The sequence below is a fragment of the Bos indicus genome, chromosome 1 (genome assembly GCF_029378745.1).
Source record: "Bos indicus isolate NIAB-ARS_2022 breed Sahiwal x Tharparkar chromosome 1, NIAB-ARS_B.indTharparkar_mat_pri_1.0, whole genome shotgun sequence".
NCBI lineage: Eukaryota > Metazoa > Chordata > Mammalia > Artiodactyla > Bovidae > Bos > Bos indicus.
Genome location: NC_091760.1, coordinates 36,160,218 through 36,185,176, shown reverse-complemented (window position 1 = coordinate 36,185,176; position 24,959 = coordinate 36,160,218). Strand labels below are relative to the sequence as shown.

Genomic DNA, 24,959 nt, shown 5'->3' with positions numbered 1-24,959 from the left:
AGATCTCACAAAGATGCTGTGAAATTTGCTGACATAACTGTGGAAAGTGACTAGAACAGTGTTGCCATCTAGTAAGAGCTCACTAAGTGGGTACATCCGGTTGAGCAAATTGAAATCAAGGAAGAGATACTGTCACTTATGTTCATCTTGTCTACAAATGACTCCAACTGTAATATTTTATCATTTCCTATTTATTTTATAGGAAAAGTTCAATTCTTCTTACAGTTTTTCAGGATTGCACTGCATATGAATCAGTAGTCAGTAATATAGTCATTCTCACATTTAGTCTTCTATGCTTCTTTTTAAGGAGTCTGCTTCTTAAAATTGTGTCCTGTACTTTTATATTATTTTTCAGATTTAATGAAGTTATCAGAAAAAAGGAAAAAAAATCTCATACATATAAATTTGTCATTGTGTTCATAGCAAAGAGGCACCCAGTATCTTTCAATTCATTGCAGCATTATTTCTTTGAGGGACAGTTTTTTATTAAATTCTTGATTCCTTTCTAAAAGATCTGAATCACTGAAGTTGTCAAATTGAGTTTCAGATTTCTCCTTTGCCTTCATTCCCTACCCAAGAACCAGCTTCCCCTCTTGGGCATGGATTGTGTTTGGGTAAGAAGGAAGACTGTCCAGATTGATAAAGCAATACCCCTGGGAAAAGATGATTAACATGTATAAAGGGATTTCCCTGCAGTATAAATACCAGCATGCGCTCTCTTGGTGCTTCAGAGCCTCCCTGATGTATATATGCAGGTAGTGAGATTTGAAACGGCCCTTTGAGATTGTAATATAATAAAACTGACTTGAGGAGTGGCACCTCTTCTCCGTTTCTATTCTTTTGTGGGAATGAGTTGCCAACCTTTTACTTCGACTGATACCTTTATACCTCTGAATTCTGAGTCTTCTGCAACTCTGCCTCTGATAATGCATCCCAGTGCTGCGGAGTGCCTACCGGTCTCCAACCACGCCACCAACGTGATGTCCACAGGTACTAACTTCAATAACAGTCTACATGCGGCTGCACCTTAAGATATCAGGATGGGTGCTTTGAATCTTGCTAGTTTAGAATCTCATTTTTAAAAAAATTTTAATGTGTATTAAGTTAAATATTCAGGATATTAAAGAAGACAAAATGCCTAAGAAAATATTCAAGAAATATTAGTAAGTGTAGTAATTTCAAGTATTGTTGATTTTATTATAAAACCTGTCTTCTATACAAGTAAACAGTGAGTCTGAAAACCACTCTATGCAAACATGTATGCATAAAGAGTAAAACCAAAAAAATAGTGTAAAATAATTTAAAAGGTGATTTTTTTTCCTCTTAGAGATTTATTTGGTTTTTAGATTACATTTACTACCATGTCTAAAAAATGCCGTACTAAAAATGAGTAAACACAACTGAATGATTCCTGATACCAACAACAGTGGGTTTCAAAGAATAAAATAATTAGATGTTTAAATACACTTTATTCAGATGGTAAAGAATCTCCCTACAATGCAGGAGACCCAGGTCTGATCCCTGGGTCAGGAAGATCCCATGGAGAAGGGAATGGCAACCCACTCCACTATTTTTGCCTGGCGAAGTCCAAGGACAGAGGAGCCTGGCAGGTTACAGTCCATGGGGTTGCAAAGAGTCGGACACAACTGAACGACTAACACTTTCACTTTAAATACACTTAACTTCTTTAGAATAATTAAAAACTCAGAAACCAAGTCTAGAGGCAATATAATATTTATTTGTTTATTTTTAAAACTTTTTATTTTATATTGGAGTATAGCCGGTTAACAATGTTGTGATATTTTCAGATGGACAGCAGAGGAATTCAGCCATACATACACTATATCCTTTTTTACCCAAACTCCCCTCCCATCTAGGCTAGAGGCAATATAATATTTAGAATCCATGAACTGATTTGAATCTTTTCAAGATTTAGTTCTGAAGAGATTTCAACCTTTAATCAAGTTTTTATATTTTCTTATATAACTTTCTTAGATGAAAATTAAAATTAATTCAAATATATTGTCTCAAACACAACCAAGTAAATAAATATGTTTTGTTAATGTGTCTAATTTTTACTCAGTAACAAAGGGTTTTGATTAATAAACAATGTCTTGGGTAAATGTCTGTTTAATAGCACTTTTCACTTTACAAGTGAAGCAATCTAAATATGAGCTAAATTTTATAAATTTAAAAATCAATTTGAGTTGACACATTTATATGCCAATTTAAAATATTTTAGCCTTATATTTTGTTAAAATTAAGCAGCTTTGAAAGTTATATGTAAGTTTGGTATTAATCTTTAACAGAATTTTCAAATATCTGAAGATCATATTATCTAGATTTGGGGAAAATTATTAATGTAGAGATGTTTTTTATCTACTGAAGAGTCTCAGAATTTAATTAAACATATGCTGATGCAAATATCCTCAAACATGGTTTTAAAAAAAAGTAATAAAGTATTTTTATGAAGAGGTGTGGTATAAATAAATTTAAACAATTATCACATATTGTTGTATTGTTCAGTCGCTAAGTCTGAACTCTGCAACTCTTTGCAACCCCATGGACTGCAGCATGCCAGACTTCCCTGTCCTTCACTATCTCCTGGACTCTTCCCATACAATTATCACATAGCTAATTGTGTATTTTAAATAATGGACATTTAAATAGATTGAGAATGAGAAGGATAGTGCATTTTTGCATAATATACTGTATGTGGATAGTATTTGGCTAGAATAAAAATTGGAATTGAGGTTAAAATTAAGCAGGTTTAAGCTCAAAACCCTATTTATTTAAAAAAAATAAAAGTAAATAAATAATGTATCTAGTAAATTAGCTTGTCATTTATATGACTTCCCCAAATCAGCAAAACAAAAGGATTTAAACCTTGGAGGTAAAAAAATTCATAATTAGTAACAATGTCCTAAATGGCTATTGTTATTGTTTTAAATAGCAATAGCATTGATTCTATAATTTCTCCATCAAATTGTAACCGTATATATCTAATTGTCTAGGTAAAGAATTAGAAATGATTATAATGAGAGGGAAATGGCAACCCACTCCAGTGTTTTTGCCTGGAGAATCCCAGGGACGGGGGAGCCTGGTGGGCTGCTGTCTATGGGGTCACACAGAGTTGGACACGACTGAAGCGACTTAGCAACAGCAGCAGCATAATGAGAGGAGCAGTTGGATATTCAATGCGTTTCATGTTTCTTTAATTTTGGAATGCATAGAAATTATTATAACACAAAATTATTTCAGTTCTATGTGTCAGTTGTAAAATGAAAATTTATACAGATACTTTAAAATATTAAAAATGAGTTATAGTTAGAGAAAATGTTTTACTTTATGTCTTTAATTGATAGACCACATATTTTCAAAAAGGACTATAAATCTCTTCTAATATCTCATATTATTCAAGAAGATACAATTATATTTTTGAAAATCCACCACTCTATTCAGGACATAATGGGAAAAAGTAGAAAATAAGATATAAAAGAAAACATTGATTAGTGATTTTATTGTTAGTAGTTCATTGTGATTCATGTTGAAAGCTTGATAGAAGTTAAGTAATTCAAATTTAATTTCAAAATACACCTTAATTCAATGATACTTGTAGCTATTTATAAATGAAGTTAAGTTATATGCTGGACTCAACCTTTATAAACCTCTAGTTACTCAGTGATCAATGAATTTATTTTTTGACCAGCTTCATCATTAGAATTGTTCAATTAATTGTGTGCATGCAGAAAATCTACAAGCTCATGGTTTCAATACCAGCCTAAATACATTGCACATTGTCACAGAGTTTTTGTAAGCCTCTGAATTTAATGGAGTTTTATGATCATACCCAATAAAAGGCTAGTGGCTCTGCCACTTCCTCTTTGATGGAAGAAATTTGTTAGGTGAATGAGCAGAAGTAAAAGTAAAGACCCATGAAGAGTTGATTTCTGTATTCATTGCTCCAGCAAAAGACAATTTTATAGTACCATGTTATACGAGAATTTTAAGAGACTATTCTCTGGTCAGTTCTTTGCAAAGTCTACATTGGGTGAAACCTGCAAGAAAACTGCAGCTTCCAGTTGTGTGCGTGTGCTCAGTCACTCAGTCATGTCTGACACTTGGCAACCTCATGGACTGTAGCCCACCAAGGTTAAAACTGGTCAGTCACACCAACCCAGAACACTGGATATAATTAATGAAGGCTCTAGTCCACTGTGATGATTCATGAACTTGGGAAAAATGTCAACCCCTAGTTTTAGCATACTCATCAGAGAACTGCCCCCAAATGAGAACAAATTATTAGCATATAACTTTAAGAATAGCATAAATGTGTACATTTGAAATGAAACGAATGTGTCTTGAATCCTCATACATTTTCTTACCAGTCCCGTCTATTTTGTCTTTGATCCAAACTCCTAAATGTTTGTGCACATGTTTTGTGGTGACAATGCTGGGAAACACAGCAACAGGACTTCATTATTCTGTTCCTTCCTGTCATTATGGAAACCAGTCATCAACCTATGGCGTGATGGCAGGTAAGAAAAATTGTCTTTACATGTAAGATTGAGTTTGGGGACGCTTGGATGCATTTTCTGGGTCGAAGGGAATCTTGACCAGAGTGTATCATGAAATTCAGATCTCCTAACCTTAGAAATTGCTGCTAAATCCACCACTTACTATAATGGTCCCTGATCTGTAACGCCTTCAGAGATCATAATAGTTATACCTGATCACTGCTGTTCTCCACATGCCTGAAATGAACTGCTATGCTTCTTAACGCCTGTGTTTGCTTTGTATGATTTTTATTCTAATTCTCTGTTGCCAAACTGCTAATTGTCACTTGCTTATGCCATTGGTGGGCTTGCCTCCAGTAATAATAAGGTAGCTGCTAGCCTTATGTAACTATTTAAATTTAAAAGTAAATTAACTAAAATAAGGTCAGATTTAAAATTCCTCAGTTGCCAACAGTGAGCAAGTCAGCAAAAGCTTTAAATGACTTCATTGCCCGCCTCCATACCAACAGGGTTAATGATTATGAGGTACGGAACTTAATAGTCATCATTTCCCTTGAGATTTTGGCTGTTCCTTCAGTTCCTGAATTTAAAATAAAACAGGAAAGTGCTTAATAATCTTTTGTGGCTACCAAAGCAGATAGACTAACTTATAGAGCATATTCCTCATCACAGTATTTCTTTTGGCCATTTGGTCTGTAAAGATAAATAAGACATTGAAGGCTAAGAGAGATTTGCAGCAACTTTAACCATAGTTGAATCCTTGGCAGCCCTGTCTGAGATGCTCTGAGTCTTGGATAAGATTGAAATAGTATAAGTTACATACTTATTTCCCTCTGGATAAAGAAAGCATCACTATATCAAGATAAACTATCTTGTTTGCTGACACTTAAATGAAAGTATTGTTAGCAACTTTCTTAAGGGAAAGAAAATCTGACCTAAGAGATCCACTCATCACAAAATTTATGACTTAATTTTAGACCATGGCTATACAGTAATTTTTTTGTGCACAGAAATTATTTAGAAATCTCAATCTTTTATATTTATTTCTGCAGCAAGAAATAATTTCAGTGACAATAAACTACTAATATTCTATGTGAAAAATATAAACGTGTGTGTGTGCATGCTCGTGTAATAGTTGTTATCCAAGTAGGTAATTAAAAAATCAAACATAGATTTATGCCTATAAATTTGAAATTAAATTGAACAAAGAATTTAGTTCACCAACCTTTAATTTCTAAAAATTTCTCAAATTTACACTAAATAAAACATTAAAACTTTAAAATAATATATTCTAGAACAAATTAGCTTTTCCTACATTCTGTTAGAGAGCATTCTGAATAAACTTATATCCTCACCTTTATGATGAAGTGAAAACTGATGTTCTTAATGGTTACCTTTAAATCTTAATGTCTCTCTTCAATAATTAAAAAATAAGGAAAGTCATATTTTTCTTCCTCTGTGAAAACGGACCGTTTATGATTCGTGTACTTAGCTGTTAATCAGTATCCATGGTTAATGAGAGGATCTCTCGTTGAAGATGAACTACTTTCATTATAGAAATAGTAGAACAATGTGCATTTAGCCACTAGCGGTGCCGCTCAAATGCTTTCTGTGGCCTCCACCACACTTGGATTACAGAGACAAGAAATGATGAGTTTATAGACATGTGCTACTCTTTCTTGGAGGAGAGAGTCCTTGCTGTTCCTTCACAGTAGTTCCCAGGAACCCACATGCAACTTAAGTCATCTCTGCACCCAGCAAGGGGCAGCAATGAGTGGAGGTTAGTGCTCAGACCAAACACTGTGAGATGATTTTTACTACTACCTCCCTCCCACCAGATCTAGGTAGAAGCTGCTGAGTTCACAGCTGGCCTGAGAAACCTGACTTCCTTCCTGTTTCCAGGGTTGCAGGTAACAAGCCCAGGTTCACACTGAGAGTCCACAGGCAACTCAGGTTGTGCTGGTCCAAGTTTCCTCAGCAGGCCCTCAGCAAACTTTCATCTCCATTAGAAGTTAAAAAGGAGAGGTCTTTGGAAAAACCTTTTAAAATGATTCAAAGCCCAGGTTGGTGATAATAATGAAAAAAATGGATGTCCTAAGCTTTGGAGGTATTGCTGTAGTCTTAAAGCAAAATTACATATATTTTGTCGCTGAAAGAAAAATTCACCATGTCAAGCATAGAGATTATATTTGAATATTTTTGAGAGGGAGATCATTAAAATGTGATGTGCTTTGTAATTTGTTACAATGTCACTATTTTGACATATATTCAGTATTAGCCTTTGCATCACGGCAGATTTAATCTCAGAGAATCTGAACCTTTCTGCTGTCATCCCCAGAGAAGCTACACAAATTGAGTCATAAAACACAGGGATTCAGAATATTCAGGAATTCACAAAAGGTTTAAAATACACAAGAGAAACCTGATAATGTCATTTGAATTTTCTGAGAAGTCTCAGGCGTTCATCAAATCAGCCACTTCCACACAATCCACAGAAGCGTCTAATCACCAACAACGAAGGTTCATTGTCACATACTCCATATAAAAGTGAAGCTGCACAAAGAGCAATATTTCAAAGGGTGTGAAATTGCTTTATTTGAATATGGTTATTTTATCCCTATACTCTGATGCTTATATGTAGTCTGAGCATTTCATTAAATTAATAACTCACTGGAAAGCAAGAGCTACAGCTCATATTTTAAGCTAAGGTTGGTAGGAAGGATTCTAATCATCAGATGAATCCTCTGTACCTCATAGTCCAGGTGTGGGGATATCAAAGAGAATGATTGGTGGGGTGAAATGAATTAGCCACACCAGGAACTAATTACAAACCTCGTTCAAGTTAGCATCTCAAAGTGTTAGTCTCTTCACATCCAAGTTGTGATGGGTACCATACATAGCTCTATCTGAGTTGAGTTGTGGCAGCTTTCTACCAACTTAGCCTGGTTTTCTCCTTGATCTTCTCTTCAGATACATTCATAGTTAAATTTCTTCTTCTGTTTCTTCTCTCCTAAGTACTTAAATAATTCAACAGCCTGCAGGATGGATAATAGGAAACAGGGAATTACAAATACTATTCAAAAATCTCTTCTAGATAAACACGAAAGAAAACTAATAACAAAAACCTTTCAAAATTCTGATTTCTGGGTATACAAGGTGGTGTCTGTTCTCATTTGTAAAGCTGGGTGAAAGTTGGAAAACAAACTTAATGAGCTGTGTACCTTGCCCACCGTCCTGTGTGAACTGGGCTAATCAGCTACATGGTAATGATTGCTAAACCCAGCAAGGTTATGTGTTTTAATGGCCACCCAAGGTGTGCAGTAAGAGTCCTTGATTAAAAATTGATCTTAAGAGGAAAGCAAAATAGCTGATGTTGGAAAATTATTCAAGGAGATGAATGCTCTTTTTAAATGAGATGTGAATAATAAGAATAAAAGATGAATATAGCTAAAAAGTGTCTTTTCCACCTGGGCTAGGACAAGAGGTACCAGAAATATGTTTCACATTTACATAGGAAAACAGTCTACTTTGGAGGCCATCTCTTCATTCTTAAATTGTCTTTTTTCTATTTCCTTTTTTTCTTTTTTGTTTTATTTAGTTTTATTTTTGCCTCACTTATTCTGGATGTGTTGACACTAAGGGAAGGAGTAATTCTGACCATCTTTTGCCTCTGGATCATGAAAGGCGCCTGCAGTAGCATGGACACTGTGTATTATTCCTTAAATTATGTAGCATCTGTCTCAACTTCACAACTCAAAAGCAGCTACAGGCAATCTGTAAACAAATGGCCATGGCTGTGCTCCAAATCAACCTAATTTACAGAACTAGGCAGAAGACCTGTTTATATGTGGATAGGATGTAGCAATGCACAAAAGAGAAAAAAAATCACAATTCAAATTTATGATTTGTTTCACATTGTCATGCATGAACGTAAAAAAAGAAAATAAATGGAAATATTTAAATGAACTGTGCTGTGCATCTCTACAGCAAGGTGGGGGTATTTTACTATATCCTTCTTCCCCTGTTTGTTCTTTTAAAGCTTCTAGCTCACAACCTCAGAGATGTTGTCAGTTAGCAGCTGTCTGAGCCACGTGCTGCAGAAAAGCAGTGTGCCCTGTATCATGGGACCTTGAATCAGGTGCCCGTAAGGCATGCTGGACCTCAGCTTCCCATCTTCTGCTTTTAAAGATTTAATCTCTGTTCCTCTCCCTCCTCTGCCGTCCAGAAGTCCATGCAGAGCAGTTCAGAGAGGCTATGGTGGATTAATCTGCAGGGTGAAAATCCATCTTGGACCGTAAAGAATGTACAAACCTTTCCAAGCTATTTAGGTGTGCACTTGTTCTAGGCTTATAGACAAGTTTGGTTTATCAGTGTTTTGGAAAATATTCATGAAACTTCTGTGGCACACAACTTCCTGCATCTTTTCTCTCCGTGCTCAAACCCCGACTTCTTAATATTCCAGGCTTTAGAAAAACCTTTTAAAATACCTTGTCACATATACCATACCAATCAATCCCCATTTTCTCCCAAATACAGGATCATATAATAGAAATCAGTTTGTCTGACCATGCTTGTGACTGTCCCAAATTTCTGTTTAACATTAGTTTCAGGAAAACTGTGTCCCTGTGGATAATTGTGGATACTTTCAGTTAATGAAAAATAACACAGCACACATCGTGTTTTCCTTCCTCCTCTAGATGCCAAACTTTTGAACATGGTATTTCTTGTGCACTCTTTATGAACTCATGTTCAAATTTATTTTCTAAATGTCCATTTCTCCAGAGTATTTATAAAGTATACACTAGCTTTAAATTTTTCCATAAATAGAGATGGCACACTTCCAATATTTTTGTAAATATTTATAAAACTTTTGTTTGAAAGCATTTGTTTAATGTGACCAAATATATTTAAGATGCAGAATCTTTGAGTCATCTGATTTCCCTGAGTACAGATTACCTGAAAAATGAACTGATTATTGATGTGGCCTATTGCGGTATTCACAGGGCTTCACTTCTAGTTTCAATTGTATAGTGAATTCATCTTAGCACTCAAGGAACGTTATTTGTTTTTATATGAATTTTAAATTGTGGATAAAAAAATACACACTTTTTTCTCTGAAAATAAAACAAAAGTCCTTAGATAAATATTAAGTAAATGTTAACATAAAGGTGATAAATTTTTTTATATATTAGTATTTTACTTAACTAGTAGAAATCTAAAACTAACATTAGGCCAAAAATGAGCTTTGTTAAAATGTAACAAACATTAAAAAAATTGAATTTTGTAATAAATTAAAAATTGATAAAATTGCTTTTTAAAATTGTATCTGGTCTATTCAATGTACCACCCACTAAAGCAAAAAGTGGATGATTAACAATAACAACAAAAAACTGGATAGTTTTGATTTTTGAAAGTAATATGAATTGCTTTAGACAGAAATAGTTTCTTTTGTACATTTTTTATATCCATGAAACAGCTATACTTATTTTATGATATTTTGCTTAATTTCTCACTTGTATGTATTTTGTTTCAGAAACATAATAGTCTACTGGATAGGGGTACACTTCAAAATTATATTTTCTCATATAAATAATATGAGCCAACAACTTACTGACTTGCAATATTCTTTGCTCATTACATATTGATATATTAATTTAAGATTTATATATTCTGGCAAAATACACTATTACTCATGTCTGATTTCTGACTGTATTTATAGAGAAATTATAAATAGCATAAAACTGATGTATTTTTTAGTAAGTTTCTAAGAATGATTACTGCCTATTTTCTATAGTCATTTATATTTAATTTATACTCATAAGAAAAATGATTAATTATTGAATATTTTATTTATATCAAAATGTCTTGGTTATACCCATGTCATTTAATATAAAGTGAAATCCTTATGAATAAAAATGTAATATACTGCTGAAGAAAACAGAAATAAAATGTGTGGGAATTTGGCTTATACCATCCTGTCACCAATACTCCCTGACTGAGATTCTCTCTTCTTTCCAAATGAAGAATGAAATCTAGAAGCAATTAAACAATTAAATCATGTAGTTTTTTGAGATTTCTCATTTAACTAACTCAATGGATTCAGTGCTTCATCATTTATGAGGGATTATGTATTGTATCTCAGAGAAGGAAATGGCAACTCCAGTATTCTTGCCTGGAGAATCCCAGGGACAGAGGAGCCTGTTGGGCTGCTGTCCATGGGGTCGCACAGAGTCGGACACGACTGAAGCGACTTAGCAGCAGCAGCAGCATGTATCATATCTAGAATTGCACCCTTCCTTGACACTTAACTTTTTCTTCTTAAATAGTAATCAAGAAATGATTCCATCATAGTATATTTTGCAAGAATCTTGTTGCTGACCTTCTAATAGATCTTTAAAAGTTACTTTTTGTCGACATCCATCATTACCATTAAATCTATTTAAACCTTATTAATGTATTTTTTGTTCTCATAATTTTCGTTTTACTTGCCTTTACTAAATTAAGCATTTACTGATAAAACATTGGATTTCTTAATGCTGTAAAATCAATTTTTCAATGCTATGAAAATTTCCCAGAATAGCACTTAACATACACCTTGATTATAATTAAGAAAATATACATTCTGGTAGAGTTGAACCTCAGATTCACAATAACAAATGAAAAGATTTTTGTTTGTTTTTGGGGAGCCATGCTGAATTCCATAACCAGGAATCAAACCCATGCCCTCTATACTGGAAGGATGAAGTCTTAACCACTGGACTGCTATGGAAGTCTTTTAAGAGAAAAACAATGATGGAAAACTCACACTTTTTTGAAATTTGCTTATTTCTATTTAAATTATTTGCAAGTCCCTGGTTCTTTCCTTTGGCTTTGCATTATCTTTGTTTCCACTGCTCCCAGGAAGGTGGAAAAAAAAGATCCTATTTATACTAAGCTACACTGACTTCTACTTCAGAAAAGCAAATGTCAGGTAACCTTTTAGAACTGAGACTGGCTGTCACAGAACAATCTGATGGGCCAAAATTTTCCATGTATCAAAATGAGGGATAATTACAAATGATCCTTTTCTTGTTGTTACAGGGAGCTTAACCCCTTGTCTTTATAAGTTTCCTGACCACACGTTGAGTCATGGTTTTCCTCCCATGCATCAGCCTCTCCTTTCAGAGGACCCCACTGCCGCTGATTTCAAGCAGGAGCTCAGGCGGAAAAGCAAATTGGTTGAAGAGCCAATAGACATGGATTCTCCAGAAATCCGAGAACTTGAAAAGTTTGCCAATGAGTTTAAAGTGAGAAGAATTAAGCTAGGTAGGTGCTTGTTAACAGCTGTGGGACACACAACTCCGTCTGCAAAGTCTTACTCTATTACTGTTTAATCTCTTACATGCTGCTCAGAAGTCTAAGACAGTTCTCATTCTACATCTCTACTGTGGATGTAAGTTGAATTATGAAAACCTATAGCAACCTTCATTTCCTTGTAAATTCTTAGCAGCAAAAATATATAGATTTCTAAATTAATGGTCTCCTTTTCAAACATAAGTTTAGAAATACCTTTGTTTTATTTGAATTAATACCTTTGTGTGATTCAAAAGCTAAAAAGCTGTGAGAATTGTATCCCTCTGCTTATCCTTCCTGTTTATCAGTGTTATTAGTTTCTGTGAATCCTTCTATTCTATGCATATTCATATAAGCAAATTCATGTATTTCTTCATATAGACATTTTTCATTTGACTATTTTGGAGAGCTTTCAGTATTAGTTTTTTAGAGAGCTCTTCTTTTTAATGCATCTCTCAATTCCATTTTATGAATATATTACCAGTCTCCTACTGATGGAATTTAGATGGTCTTCAATCTTATGTTACTGAAGACAATGATGCAATGATTAACTTCATAAATAGCATTTTGCACCGATAAAAATATATGTGCAGGGAAAGTGTTAAAAGCAAAATTGTTTGATTGAAGAGCATGTGTATTTGTAATTTCAGTAGATGTCAAATTGGTCTCTATGTAAATTCTAACAAATCTTATTGCCACCATGAGTATCTCCTTTGCCACTCTTCAGAATATGAATTCTGTTAAGGCAGAAGTTTTTTGTTTTTTGTTTATTTCCTTTGCTTTCTCCTTAATGGCATATCCTCAGCACTTGGAACAGTGACTGGCATGTAGAATAAAAAATAGTTATTGAAGGGAAAAGATGCTATTAATCTTTTGGACCTTTGCAAATCAGTTAGGTGAAAGTAGCAGTTTCATTTTAAATTTCCCTTATGAGTGAAGAGTGAAAGAAGTTTTTCATGTGTTGGACAGTCATTTGTAATTCCTTTTCTGTGAGCGATCTGTTCATAGCCTTTGCTCACTTTCTAGGGTGAAGTGTTTTTAATGTAAATAATCATAATAATTAACCTTGATTTAAATGCATGAAATATATTTTTAATGGATTGAACTGATAGTACAAACTTCTGCATTTGTGGACTGAGCCATTGGTAACTTTTAATGATATCAATTGATGGGCATCATATGTAATCATTTTATGCATACAGGTATATAGCCTTGGGCCCTGAATTAATATGTAGTTACTGTTTGTCATAAACACAGCAGTAGGCATCTTTATGACATTCATTTTCAATTTACTTTTTATATGACTGTGAATGTTTCAAATTCTACATTGATGACATTTGTCAACTTATATTCTGAGAATGTTTGAGACAATCTATGAAAACTTTTTGCCTGGAGATAGAAGCATTACCAAATGATATAATAAATGCTTGGTGATATACATAAAATGTTGTGTGACCAAAGTCTCATAATAAGCATGCTTTTAGGGAAAGTAAACACAGTTCTTAGTTTTATTTGTTAACTTCAACATGTTGAATTTTTCACTCTTACAGCTGAGATAAAAATATTTGTGATATATCACCATATAGTTTACATATTATATTTTAATATCTATAGATTTTGAGCATATTTCAACAGATGCCTAATAATAATGATTAGAGAGAATTTTTAAATGTCTTCTAAAGTGTGTATTAAGGATTCCCCGGTAGAACAGCTGGTAAAGAATCCACCTGCAATGCAGGACACCCCAGTTCAATTCCTGGGTCAGGAAGATCAGTTGGAGAAGGGATAGGCTACCCATTCCAGTATTCTTCGGCTTCCCAGTGGCTCAGCTGTTAAAGAATCTGCCTGCTATGAGGGAGATCTGGATTCAGTCCCTGGGTTGGGAAGATCCCCTGGAGATGGGAACAGCTACCCACTCCAGTATTCTGGCCTGGAGAATTCCATGTACTGTATAGTCCATGGGGTTGCAAAGAATAGTCTGACTACACTTATATTAGGTTATAAAAATGATTCATGTATAATTACTACAGTATATAGCACAGTGGCAAAAAAATAAATCTGGATACATTAAAAAGAATCATTTCACTACTTTATACCTATGCTACATTGTCTAGAAACTTTTCTTATATATTTTTGCAAAGTGTGTTTAACACATTTATCCAGTTTGGCTAAATATGAATGGCAGATGTTCCTATCTGAATTCTTTTGGCTTCTAAAATATTAACTTATTAACTAGAAGGAATTTTTTAAAATACTAGACAATTCTACACTGCATAACCTTACTGTTATTCTAAATTGCTAACAAATATATCGTTAAAAGCAATATTTAATAGTTGACAAAAATACTACACAAATTTATACAATAGTGGACCCAAATCAGTGTTTCTTGCAAAACTGAAGCTCATGGCCTTTGTTATTCTTTCACAGGATACACCCAGACAAATGTTGGGGAAGCTCTGGCAGCTGTGCATGGCTCTGAATTCAGTCAAACAACTATCTGCCGATTTGAAAACCTGCAGCTCAGCTTCAAAAATGCATGCAAACTAAAAGCAATATTATCCAAATGGCTGGAGGAAGCCGAGCAAGTAGGAGGTACAAAAGCTGTGTTTCTGGAAACAGTGATGTTTTAACCTAAAAACAATGGTTTCCCTCAGTTGAATTTGTACTAAAGCAAGAGGTTTGAAGTTTGGTTTGATTTTTCTCTTTGACATGAAAAATAAGTATCTTGTTTCATCACACTATGAAGAAAAGCAAGGCCAGTGAAAGTGTAGAAATAAATTTATTGAGAAGGTAAATAATGAGAGAATAAAATATATAGGGAAAGTTTCTACACAATGTGGCATAGGTGTGAAGTGGTGAAATGATTCTTTTTAATGTATCCAGATTTTTTCCTGCTGTGCTATATACTGTAGTAATTATTCATGAATCATTTTTACAACCTAATATAAGTGTAGCCAGAGCATTCACACACACCGTTCTTTCTAGTGAATAGCAAGCAATTGCTAGATGAACAATTTAATGTGATAAAAATTATCTACTTATATTAATGTCAAGGCTGGCTAAAGAGCAAGATTTGATAGCATTTAGAGCAACTGTTTCAACAAAGATAGGGTATGATTTAAAGACAACTGTTAATATTTATAAAGTTAATATTTTTTTCTGTGTTAACATTTTAATATAGGGCTTGTAATCTAAAATGATGTATACTGCAAATATTTAAAACAAAAATGTATGGTAATTCTATTTTGTATTGTTTTATAAAGAAACTTTAAATCCAAATCTGATAGTTAAAAAAAAAACCTGGTTTGTTTTTGTAATTATTCATTGTTTTCGCATCACAGCTTTATACAATGAGAAAGTTGGTGCAAATGAAAGAAAAAGGAAACGGAGAACAACAATCAGGTATACTTTTGAGATATTAAGAGTTAGTGGAGAAGAAAATGATATTTTACAAATGGAATGAACATTTGAGTATAATATAGTTTCAATATAACATAAAAATGAATAGAGCCAATTGAGAAAATAGGTGAAAAAGCACAACATTCAATAAATTACTTCTGAGAAACAGCTGGAAATTTAAAATTTGATGGAAAAATATGTATTGTTTGATTCAAGAACAGTTTTGCTCTGCAAGTTTTGGATAAAACAGAAGCTGTACAATCACAGCTAAAAAGAATGACTGTTTCTACTGTGTCATAATGTGTTGATTTATGTTTAGACATAAATCTTGCTCCGGGAAAGACCCCATGGACTGTAGCCTACAGGTTCCTCTGTCCATGGGATTTTCCAGGCAAGAATAATGGAGTGGGTTGCCATTTCCTTCTCCAGGAGATCTTCCCGACCCAGGGATTGAACCCGGATCTCCTACATTGTAGGCAGATGCTTTACCATCTGAGCCACAAGGGAAGTCATCTATCTATATTATTTCAAATTAACAAAACTGGTCACTAGTATTTTAGTTGCTTAAAGTTCAAAATGACTTCTAGCATTTCAAGCCAGATTGTTCATTTATCTTTTTGTAGTTTCCGTGAGGCTCATGGAGGAATTGCTAATATACAGGTTTTGTTTTGGTTGGTTAGTTGTACACTAAACATTTCAATAACCTGAGTTCTGGGGGACATTTAGAAATGCATACAGAATTATTTTCTTCTCAGTAAGTCAGTGCCCTCTTGTGGCAGAAAGTGGATAAACAATGTCGGGGTTCCCTCCTTAATTTCTTCCTGTGACTCTGGTAAAAGGAGCCTACATGAGACAAGCATCTAAATGTTCAAAAAAACTTCACATTTATTATTGTTGAAAAGCTTTGAAGGTGTTTTCAGCGTCTTTAGGTTTCCTTTTTACGTTAATGTTAGTACTAATATTTAGGAAATGTAACCTAACTTGATTTTGATGGGCCTAAACCATCATCTCCCTTCTTTCCTGCCAACTCCCCACCTCCCAGTATTGCTGCTAAAGACGCCCTGGAGAGACACTTTGGAGAACAGAATAAGCCTTCCTCTCAGGAGATCCTGCGGATGGCTGAAGAACTAAACCTGGAGAAAGAAGTGGTGAGGGTTTGGTTTTGTAACCGAAGGCAGAGAGAAAAACGGGTGAAGACAAGCCTGAATCAGAGTTTATTTACTATTTCTAAGGAGCATCTCGAATGCAGATAGGCTCTCCTATTGTGTAATAGCGAGTGTTTCTACTTTTCATTCCTTTCTCTTCTCCAGCCAAAATAGAAATTAGTTATTTGGTTAGCTTCAAAAAATCACATCAGTAATTTTTGCAGAAGTGTTTCTTTTCTACTTTAAAAATAAATACAATTTAAATTATGTTGATGAATTATTCTCAGAAGGCACATTGTACATTTTAAGCCAAAGACTAATAGGATTCAAACAATGATTCTGTCCCTTTCACTATATCTTTCCCTCTATCTCTCCCTAACACACACACACACACACACACACACACAGGAGTATGCACATGTGCTCTTTTAGTTTAAAGATTCTTTTCCCAAAGGCTGTATATCTGCTTTTTAATATTTTAGTCAGTATGTCCCATAAAGAATATCACCAGAGAAGATCCAATTAGAAAATTCCTTACCTGATGTCCTGCTTGCCATCAGCTTTAATAGTTTGTTTGAACTAAAAGTTAGAATTTTATTATTGCATTTAGGAATAAATCTTAATCAGAAGTGACGCCTTTGAAGTAACAATTAGGGCACAGAGCCCAAAGAAGTGTTTCAAAAGAAATTTGTAGAAATATTAATTTATGATCTTTTTATTCTTCCCAGACATTAGCTTTTTGATGTTTAGCTATGGAAAATATGCTTTATGGAATCTTGAGCCCCACACTACTGTTTCTATAAGCTATAAAAGTACAAGGAAGATGTCTGGCTTACTTGCTATTTCCTCAGTGCCTGGGAAAGCCTTTGCTCACAGTGGAAAGAAATCTTTGTTAAATGAACAAGGGAGTTTATTCTTAACAGTGGCCACAAACTTGAAGAGAGTCAAATTTAATACCATAGCTCATTTTTGAAATCTCACAACCTAGAAAATCATCTGGGGTCCCATCAGAAAAGAGGATTATTTTTGGTTTAATTAGTTAGAATACGATTTATTGTTAATGAAAAAATTTGCTGTATTGAGCTTTTCAATTCAGGGAGTCGCACCTTAAGGAACATGTATTTAATTAATAAGACTGTGCACCACTGTACAGCATATGGAATATAGCCAATATTATATAGTACCTTTAAATGGAGGATAATCTATAGAAATATTGAATCACTGTTGTATACCTGAAATTAACATAATATTGTAAATCAACTATACTTCAATTTAAAAAAGAATGCACTTCTTTAAAACTTGTAGGTAGAAGCAAACTGTAATGTGTTACCACTATCAAATAGTGACTTTGTTTTGCGTTTTGAATGTCAATCTGCTGGCAATGTTTACCTAACTTATTTTATGTAACAAAAAATAGGAACAGTTAGACTAAATTTATTTAGAATACTTACTAAATAAACTATACTGTCCTGTCTTCTGCTTTTTGTAATATTAATAAAGACTAAGGATTATGCAGATCATAATCTATGTAGATTATATATATATATGTGTGTGCACACATAATCAACATCAATTGGATAGCTGGAAACATTGATATATTATTAAAAGCAAACAAAAAAAGATCAGTTTTCAGTGGCCTGATAATCCATGCTTAAGTACACATCTAGGACCCAGGAGGTGTTAAATACTATACAGATACATACACACACACACACACACACACACATATATATGTATGTATATATAAAGACTTTTCTTGAGAGTAAATTCCAAATTACTCAGCTGTGTGGATTTATAACTTTTCTCTTGATAATTCATTTGCTTAAAACATACATTAGTTAGGGAAGTGATTCATTAGTTTGTAAAAGGCAGAGCAAATTTATACATACAGACCCTCCTAAAAATACATGTATGCGTGCTGTTGAAACTTGCAAATAAAAGCAAATTTAATGCATTATAAATCTAGAATAGTGACTCTTTGCACTTAAATATGACTGGGAATGTTTAATCTGACTCTATATAGCAAAAACAAGCACGGATATGTGTCTCAGTCATCATTACAGATGTTAAATTTAGATTATCATCAGACATTCTTCTATAAGGTCATTCTTTCCAACTTTAGATAGTTAGCATTGGAAACCAGTTTTTCTCCCTAAGAAACATTTTGAGGTGGTATTTAATATTGAACTAGCAATCCCTTATTTACTATTTATTATGAGTAATAATAATACTATTACTAGCTATTTACTAGTTGTAAATGTACTGGTATTTGCTATTAACTCATTTGTATAAATGAGTTTTGAGACTTATTTTCTATTTAGATAGTATTTTAATAGATATTGGCTTCCTTAAAAATAGAAAATGGTGAATGTTATTTAGAATTCTAAACTGCAATTAAACACGTGACAAATGTGACTTACTGTGCAGTGTCTGTGTTTAACATTTGGGAATACATCCAAAGCTGACATTAGCCACACAGTCTTTCCATTTCTTGTTTTTATGAGCTCTTCCGTGGGAAATCTTCAAGAATTCCATAGAGTTCCATTAAAATGGAAGGATCTGTTTGTCACTTATACCTATTGGTACACTCAGTTTTAACCTGTAGAGGTGGCTGAGAAATTCACTTAACTTACCTTTCCATATCTAATGGTAAAAATAAAGAATCTGCCTGCAAAGCGAAGACCCAGTTTCAATCCGTGTCGGGAAGATCCCCTGAAGAATGAAATGGCAACCCGCCCCAGTATTCTTGCCTGGAAAATCCCATAGCCAGAGGAGCCTGGCAAGCTATGGTCCACGGGGTTGCAGTCGGACACAACTGCACGGCTAACACTTTCACTTTCCATATCTAATGGTAAAAATAGTTGAAAGAAATATTTTCAGTGTTTGGGACAGAGATGTGTGTATGTACCCATGCATATTTTCAGGTTCTTGGGAGGATGGCTTGTGGGGAGGGGGTGTGTATGCTGTTCCTATAGCTGGGTACCTGAAATCAGACTTCAGGATCCTCAGGCTTCCTTGAAGGGGAACTCAATCCAGTGACTCTTAAAAGAACTAAGTAATAGGAATTGTCTTAAACACACTTATGGACTCAGGTCCTATAGAAATTGAAAAGTTAATCTATTCTTCTGTAACTGCAAAACCCTATTCATGTAGGGTAGTGGCATCAAAAGAGAAAGTCATCACAGGTCTCTTTTTCAGATTTGCACATATACAGTTTAAACATGGGAATGTCTGAAACAGGGGTACAGATTTAAATTGGGCCAACCAGGACCAGGCTAGGAGTGTGGCTACTGGGCTGATAAGGAATGTCCATGGGGTGAGGGCGGGCTTCTCCTAAAGGCATTCATTACAAATTATACACCTCACTGTGCAGGTGGTAACCTGAAGCTCACAGGTCACCAGATTTCCCACTCTGGTTTACATAAGCACAATTGCTTTAAAATTTATTTTATTGAAGTATAGTTGATTTACAAGGTTGTGTTAATTTCTTGAACTCATTTCCACTACCTCTGCCACAACCAGGCACTCCCCCTCCAAACATAGTCTGTGCAACACAATCAGCTGACGGATGGTCATTTTATGTTTTCTAAGATGAGTATTGATGGACATTTTTGTACCAAATTCTACTTCTCTCAAACTCAGTGATCTCCATCCATGACATTAACATTCAGTAATAGAATATGACATTGGGCTGCATTCTTCAGTAAGAGAAATTGCTATCCTCCTCCGCTCACGTTCTATTAGCAAACATGTCAGTTGCTAAAGAAATCCTTTTGCCAAAAGTAGGAAATGAGGAAAATCAAGTAAACATATAAATCAGTTGTTTCATTAAACTCAGTGTGTGAGAATCCTTGTTTACTGATTTTAAGGGTCTAAAAGGAAGTTTTGTTTTTCGCTGACAAAGGTCCATATAGTCAAAGCTATGGTTTCTCCAGTAGTCAAGTACAGATGTGAGGTGGACCGTAAAGAAGGCTGAGCACCGAAGAATTGATGCTTTCCAACTGTGGTGCTGGAGAACACTCTTGAGAGTCCCTTGGACTGCAAGGAGATCGAATCAGTCAATCCTAAAGGAAACCAACCCTGAATATTCATTGGAAGGACTGATGCTGAAGGTGCTCCAATATTTTGGCCACCTGATGTGAACACCTGACTCACTGGAAAGGATCCTGACGCTGGGAAAGAGAGAGAGCAGAAAGAGAAGAGGGCGGCAGAGGATGAGATGGTTAGAGAGCATTACTGACTCAATGGACATGAGTTTGAGCCAACTCTAAGAGATAGTGAAAGACAGGGAAGCCTGGCGTACTGCAGTCCATGGGGTCGCAGAGTCAAACACGACTTATTGACTGAACAAAGCAGCAGCATAACTTACAAATTTACAGACAATGCTCATGAAAACTAGAGCATTTTATAAATATGGCCAAATCAAAATGACTCTATTCTTTCCTTTGGGTCCCAAAGTCTTTTGTGGCATTCATGTTTGACTGAAATTGTTTTAAAAAATCTCTAAGACTTATCTGTTTAAAGATTTAAAAATGGTTATCCCCTGCAAGTTCCAGGAAAGAAATTATCAGATAAATTTCATGTGAAACCACCAATTATTAGACATTCCATTCACAAGCATCAGTTCTATACCAACTGCTAGTTCTTAAACAGACATATAAACAGCATCGTTATCTAATTTTTCCTTCCAAGAAAGTAATAAAAATCATTCTTTTGAAAAATTATCAGATATGCATATAACTTTAGCAGAAATCAAAAACAGAGTATAAGAGATAAGGGGAAAAGAAACATAACAGCAATAAATCTTTATTGAGGTTTTTTTTTAACAAAATAATTTTAACAACAAAAACCCCCACATGTAAACAAGAAAGTAAATAAAGTTAGTTGGCATTATTATGTACATCCAAGAATCAAAACAAGTCCTATGTTAACATTCCATAATCAAGTAAAATGTTTTGACCCATCAATGTTCCAAGGGTACCTATATTTAATGTCATCAATAATGAAATCTTATCTTTGAACATTATAATATGGTTTATGGATTATAAAGTTTAGGTTTTCATTTTTCTCATCAATCCTTATGCCATATGTTCACTAGTCCTAAAATGTATTTATGTTGTTCATATTAGTCCAAAACATCCATTGTCCCAAATTAACCAGGTTACAGTTATTTGATCTCTTCCAGAAGAGTTTTTAAAGGGTGGGATGTGCTAAAATCCATATATGACAACATCATTTTTCAAAGCTAACCTAATTCTAAATTCTATCTAACTAATCTGCCATGTCTTCATTTCTTCTCACTTTCTATACATACATTAAATACCATAGCAACTTTACCTTAAAAAATGCAGTTAATACATTAATACACATTCAGGCAGCAATTTCTGACAAAGTTGTAGTTTATTTACCAAGAAAAAAATGTTAATTTTTAAAATTAATTTGAGTACTGTCTTAGTAATGTTACTTAATTGAGAATGATGGCTTCATCAAACCCTAGTGAGGGTTTGATATACACATTAATACAATTCAAAATTAAAGAGATTAAATTATAATTCATATGGAGGAAATTTCCTCAGTTCTGGGAAGAAAGACCAAAATATATTGTTTTATTAATATAAAATGTTATTCAGTGTCTGTTTTTGCTAATTGTATTTAATTCACTTTATAAGCTTAAAAAAAAAGTACCTGGCTAATTTTTGCAAGAGGCTTCAATTTGAGTTTAAAAGGTAGTTCTTTTCTGTCAGTTAAAATAATTTAAAGATGTGCACAATATGTTTGTACTGTTTAAGGCAGGTGCCAAGCACATTTTCAAAGGTAATAAACTTACCAAGTAGAATGTTCTCCCAAAGGAAAAGAAAAGAAAAGCTCATAACAGTTTTTGTTTAAGACAGATGTTCAAATAGCACTCTTCTTTTAGGTGATTTAAAAATAATTTGACAGCTGAACCGCCTATGGTCATAATACATATCACTTACAAAGGACAAGTAACAGACACAAAATTAATGGTATACTTTTAATATTCTTACAAGTCTCTTTAAGTTGGTGCCTCGTGGCTTTAACAAGATTTGTATTCTGTGTAAAAAGATTCAGAACATAAATACACTAAGGAATGAATATAATTTCTCTATGCCATGCAGAAAAGAAGTCAACATTTTACACATCATCACTCTCAAAGAGTTCTAATTAAAATCCAAACTGTTCCCATTTTTGCATCATTGTCATTCTTTGGCAAAAGATTCAAAATAGCCATGGGTTAGGAAAAACTGTTTACTCATAGTCTTCATTTTTGCAAAATAAATGTGCTTTGTAAAAGGAATCTTCACTGTGCCTGGTTTATACTAAATAATTATAATAGGCAAAATATAATGGCTTTTTAAATTAATCTACTCCTAAAGCTTTGAGTTGCCGTTCAATCTCTTCATCGGAGATTGTAGACTTTGAAGTAGAGGCAGATGGTAAGCTTCGGGCAGCTGATGGAGCTTTGGCCATCTATATTAAAGAGAGAAAAAGAGGAAAAAAAAAAATGTATTAACAAACTTTCGGGTTAGGACATAAAGGATATGCTGCAAGAGGTGTAATTTACTTTTCAAATAGATATTAAAAAACATACACCTAACATAAAGGAAAACTTAAAACAATGACATGAAGAGAAAGTACTTCCATCTGAGAGAATAGGACATTCGTTCATACCTTTCCAGAGATTTCAATTCCAATTTCATCAAGAACTTGATTCACAATATCTTGGCTTTCTTCTTCATCATCAGAGCCATCAAAGATGTCATCAAGTGTGTCATTGACTTGAGGGGAGAAGAGGAAACAAAGCAGTCACTTTCAAACAGATTTCAGGTTAGGTTTATATTTTCAGAAAAAGGCCAGCAATGTAATTTACACAGTGCAAATAAAATCTATGAATAGATGGAGAAAAGTAAATACCTTAGTTTACACTTAAGAACAGGAAAAAAAAAAAAAAAAAACAGACTCTGATAAATGGAAAGGTAAATGATTATAAAAGTTTCAAATGGAAGAGATGACACCCATCTGGAAGGAAGAAATACTTGAGATGGTCACTGAAGGACACATAGATATACAGTAGCATGAGCAAAGACACAGTGGGAAGCAGCAGGGATACATGTAAGGAAGAGGAAGCTCTTCTGTTTGACTATGTAAGATGTATAAATGGGAAGTGGTTGGGAAGGAAAGAATTTAAAAAACTGGCCTATGATTGTTATTAACATGATCACTGGGGAAGGTCCCAGAGGAAGAAAGACAAGTAACCTAGCCTGATCTCACTGTAAGTACCCTGCTAATTGGTTGTCTGATAAACAGACTAATACTTGCCAGCAAGAGAGTCCCTGTTTATGAACTTAGCAGGCTGTTTTCATTTTAGGATTGTTGTAGCTACAACCTATGGGTTTATATCTATAAGTCCCTTGAAAATAACACATAAGATAGGTGACCATCTGAGGTATAAATTTAATATATTTCCTACACTTTGTGAATGTTCTGTTCAACATGAAATAAGCAAACAGATTAGACATATCATCTATGATGCTTATGTCTGTTATGGGAAGAAAAAGATTTGGAGAGTCATTTCAGACGGCCCCGCCCCTCTCCCTGTTCTGCAAGAGTATCTTAATAGCTTGTATCCTTGACATTGCTAATAAAGCTTGATATTGGTTAAGATCTCTACTGAGCATTGTTTGATAATTTTGATTTTTTGTGTTAGTTTAATAGTATAAAATCAACTGGAAAAAGCTAAAGAGCTTAAGACCAAAAAAAAAAAGGAACACCATCTCTGAAGAAGTAAAGTTAATGCTAAATTTTTATTTAGAATCTCAGTTCTTACACTTAGTAACTGGCCAACTTTACGGGAAGTCACTTTACCACTCTGGGCCTCAATATTTGCGTTGAGAAAAGAAAAGGGCTTGACCTGAAAATTGTGTTTGATTTATGATGTGGGACTTTATTTTTGTAGTCAGAAAAGTGCCACTATGGGAATCTGATCAGCATGCTCAGAAGTAAGCCTCCAGAAAAATTATTTAGCAGTGATACTCAGATGGTAGTGAAGTAACAAGGGCTGCAGGGAGTCCTGCAGGTTAGAGTTAATAAGGGCCTGAATGAAAAACTACTCACAGAAAAAAATGAAAGAAGAGGACAGAGAAGCAGCACCAGAATGGTGTAGTCAGGATTAGCAGAGAAAAATGTTTTCAGGAAAAGTGTTAACAAAATTAAAGATATAATACAAATTCCCCAAAGATCTTGTTTCCAAAACCTGAATGTGAACAAGCATTGGAACAACACTGTAAAATATAAATTCTAATTTGAAAAAGATATGTCCATCTAAAGCTTGTATTTATCTTTGGATGAAAATACTAATGTTAATACACTTTACTGAAAAAATGAGTAACCACCAATAACTACTATTCTTTCAGACTTGCAAATTACTAAATTACAAATGAGAACAAGTGATAGATACGAATTTTAAATACAGGCTTACTGATTCTCTTCACTATGGCTTAATGGAATATTTAATTCCTCCACTAAGATCTGCTCACACCTGTGCCAT

The 24,959-nt window shown here is 34.1% G+C and overlaps 2 protein-coding genes across 3 annotated transcripts in view; one reads left to right on the top strand and one right to left on the bottom strand.

Moving 5' to 3' along the window:
- Window positions 1–724: 724 nt before the first annotated feature.
- Window positions 725–16,666, top strand: POU1F1 (POU class 1 homeobox 1). 2 transcript variants are annotated; one of them, XM_019967324.2, is made up of 6 exons: window positions 725–990; window positions 4,467–4,538; window positions 11,598–11,822; window positions 14,277–14,441; window positions 15,191–15,251; window positions 16,291–16,666. In XM_019967324.2, the coding sequence occupies exons 1-6, from the start codon at window positions 849–851 to the stop codon at window positions 16,499–16,501; spliced, it is 876 nt and encodes a 291-aa protein (XP_019822883.2). In that variant the 5' UTR covers window positions 725–848; the 3' UTR covers window positions 16,502–16,666. The 2 variants fall into 2 exon arrangements, with proteins under 2 accessions (XP_019822883.2, XP_019822873.2); XM_019967314.2 differs by having other exon boundaries at window positions 4,389–4,538.
- A 4,517-nt stretch (window positions 16,667–21,183) lies between these two features.
- Window positions 21,184–24,959, bottom strand: part of CHMP2B (charged multivesicular body protein 2B) — a 33,945-nt gene continuing 30,169 nt past the window's right edge. Inside the window, exons 5-6 of the mRNA XM_019964993.2 lie at window positions 23,084–23,190; window positions 21,184–22,882 (exon numbers count right to left, since the gene is read on the bottom strand). Of these exons, the coding sequence (XP_019820552.1) occupies window positions 22,772–22,882; window positions 23,084–23,190 (218 nt within the window). The 3' untranslated portion in view covers window positions 21,184–22,771. The remainder of the gene's footprint in view (window positions 22,883–23,083; window positions 23,191–24,959) is intronic.

What these genes read in the sequence shown, in the direction of transcription:
- POU1F1 (XM_019967314.2), top strand. Translation starts at nt 849, where the DNA reads ATGAGTTGCCAACCTTTTACTTCGACTGATACCTTTATACCTCTGAAT. An exon ending in CACCAACGTGATGTCCACAG is followed by an intron (nt 991 to 4,388) that starts GTACTAACTTCA and finishes TTTTCTTACCAG; the next exon opens with TCCCGTCTATTTTGTCTTTG. An exon ending in AAACGGAGAACAACAATCAG is followed by an intron (nt 15,252 to 16,290) that starts GTATACTTTTGA and finishes CCCACCTCCCAG; the next exon opens with TATTGCTGCTAAAGACGCCC.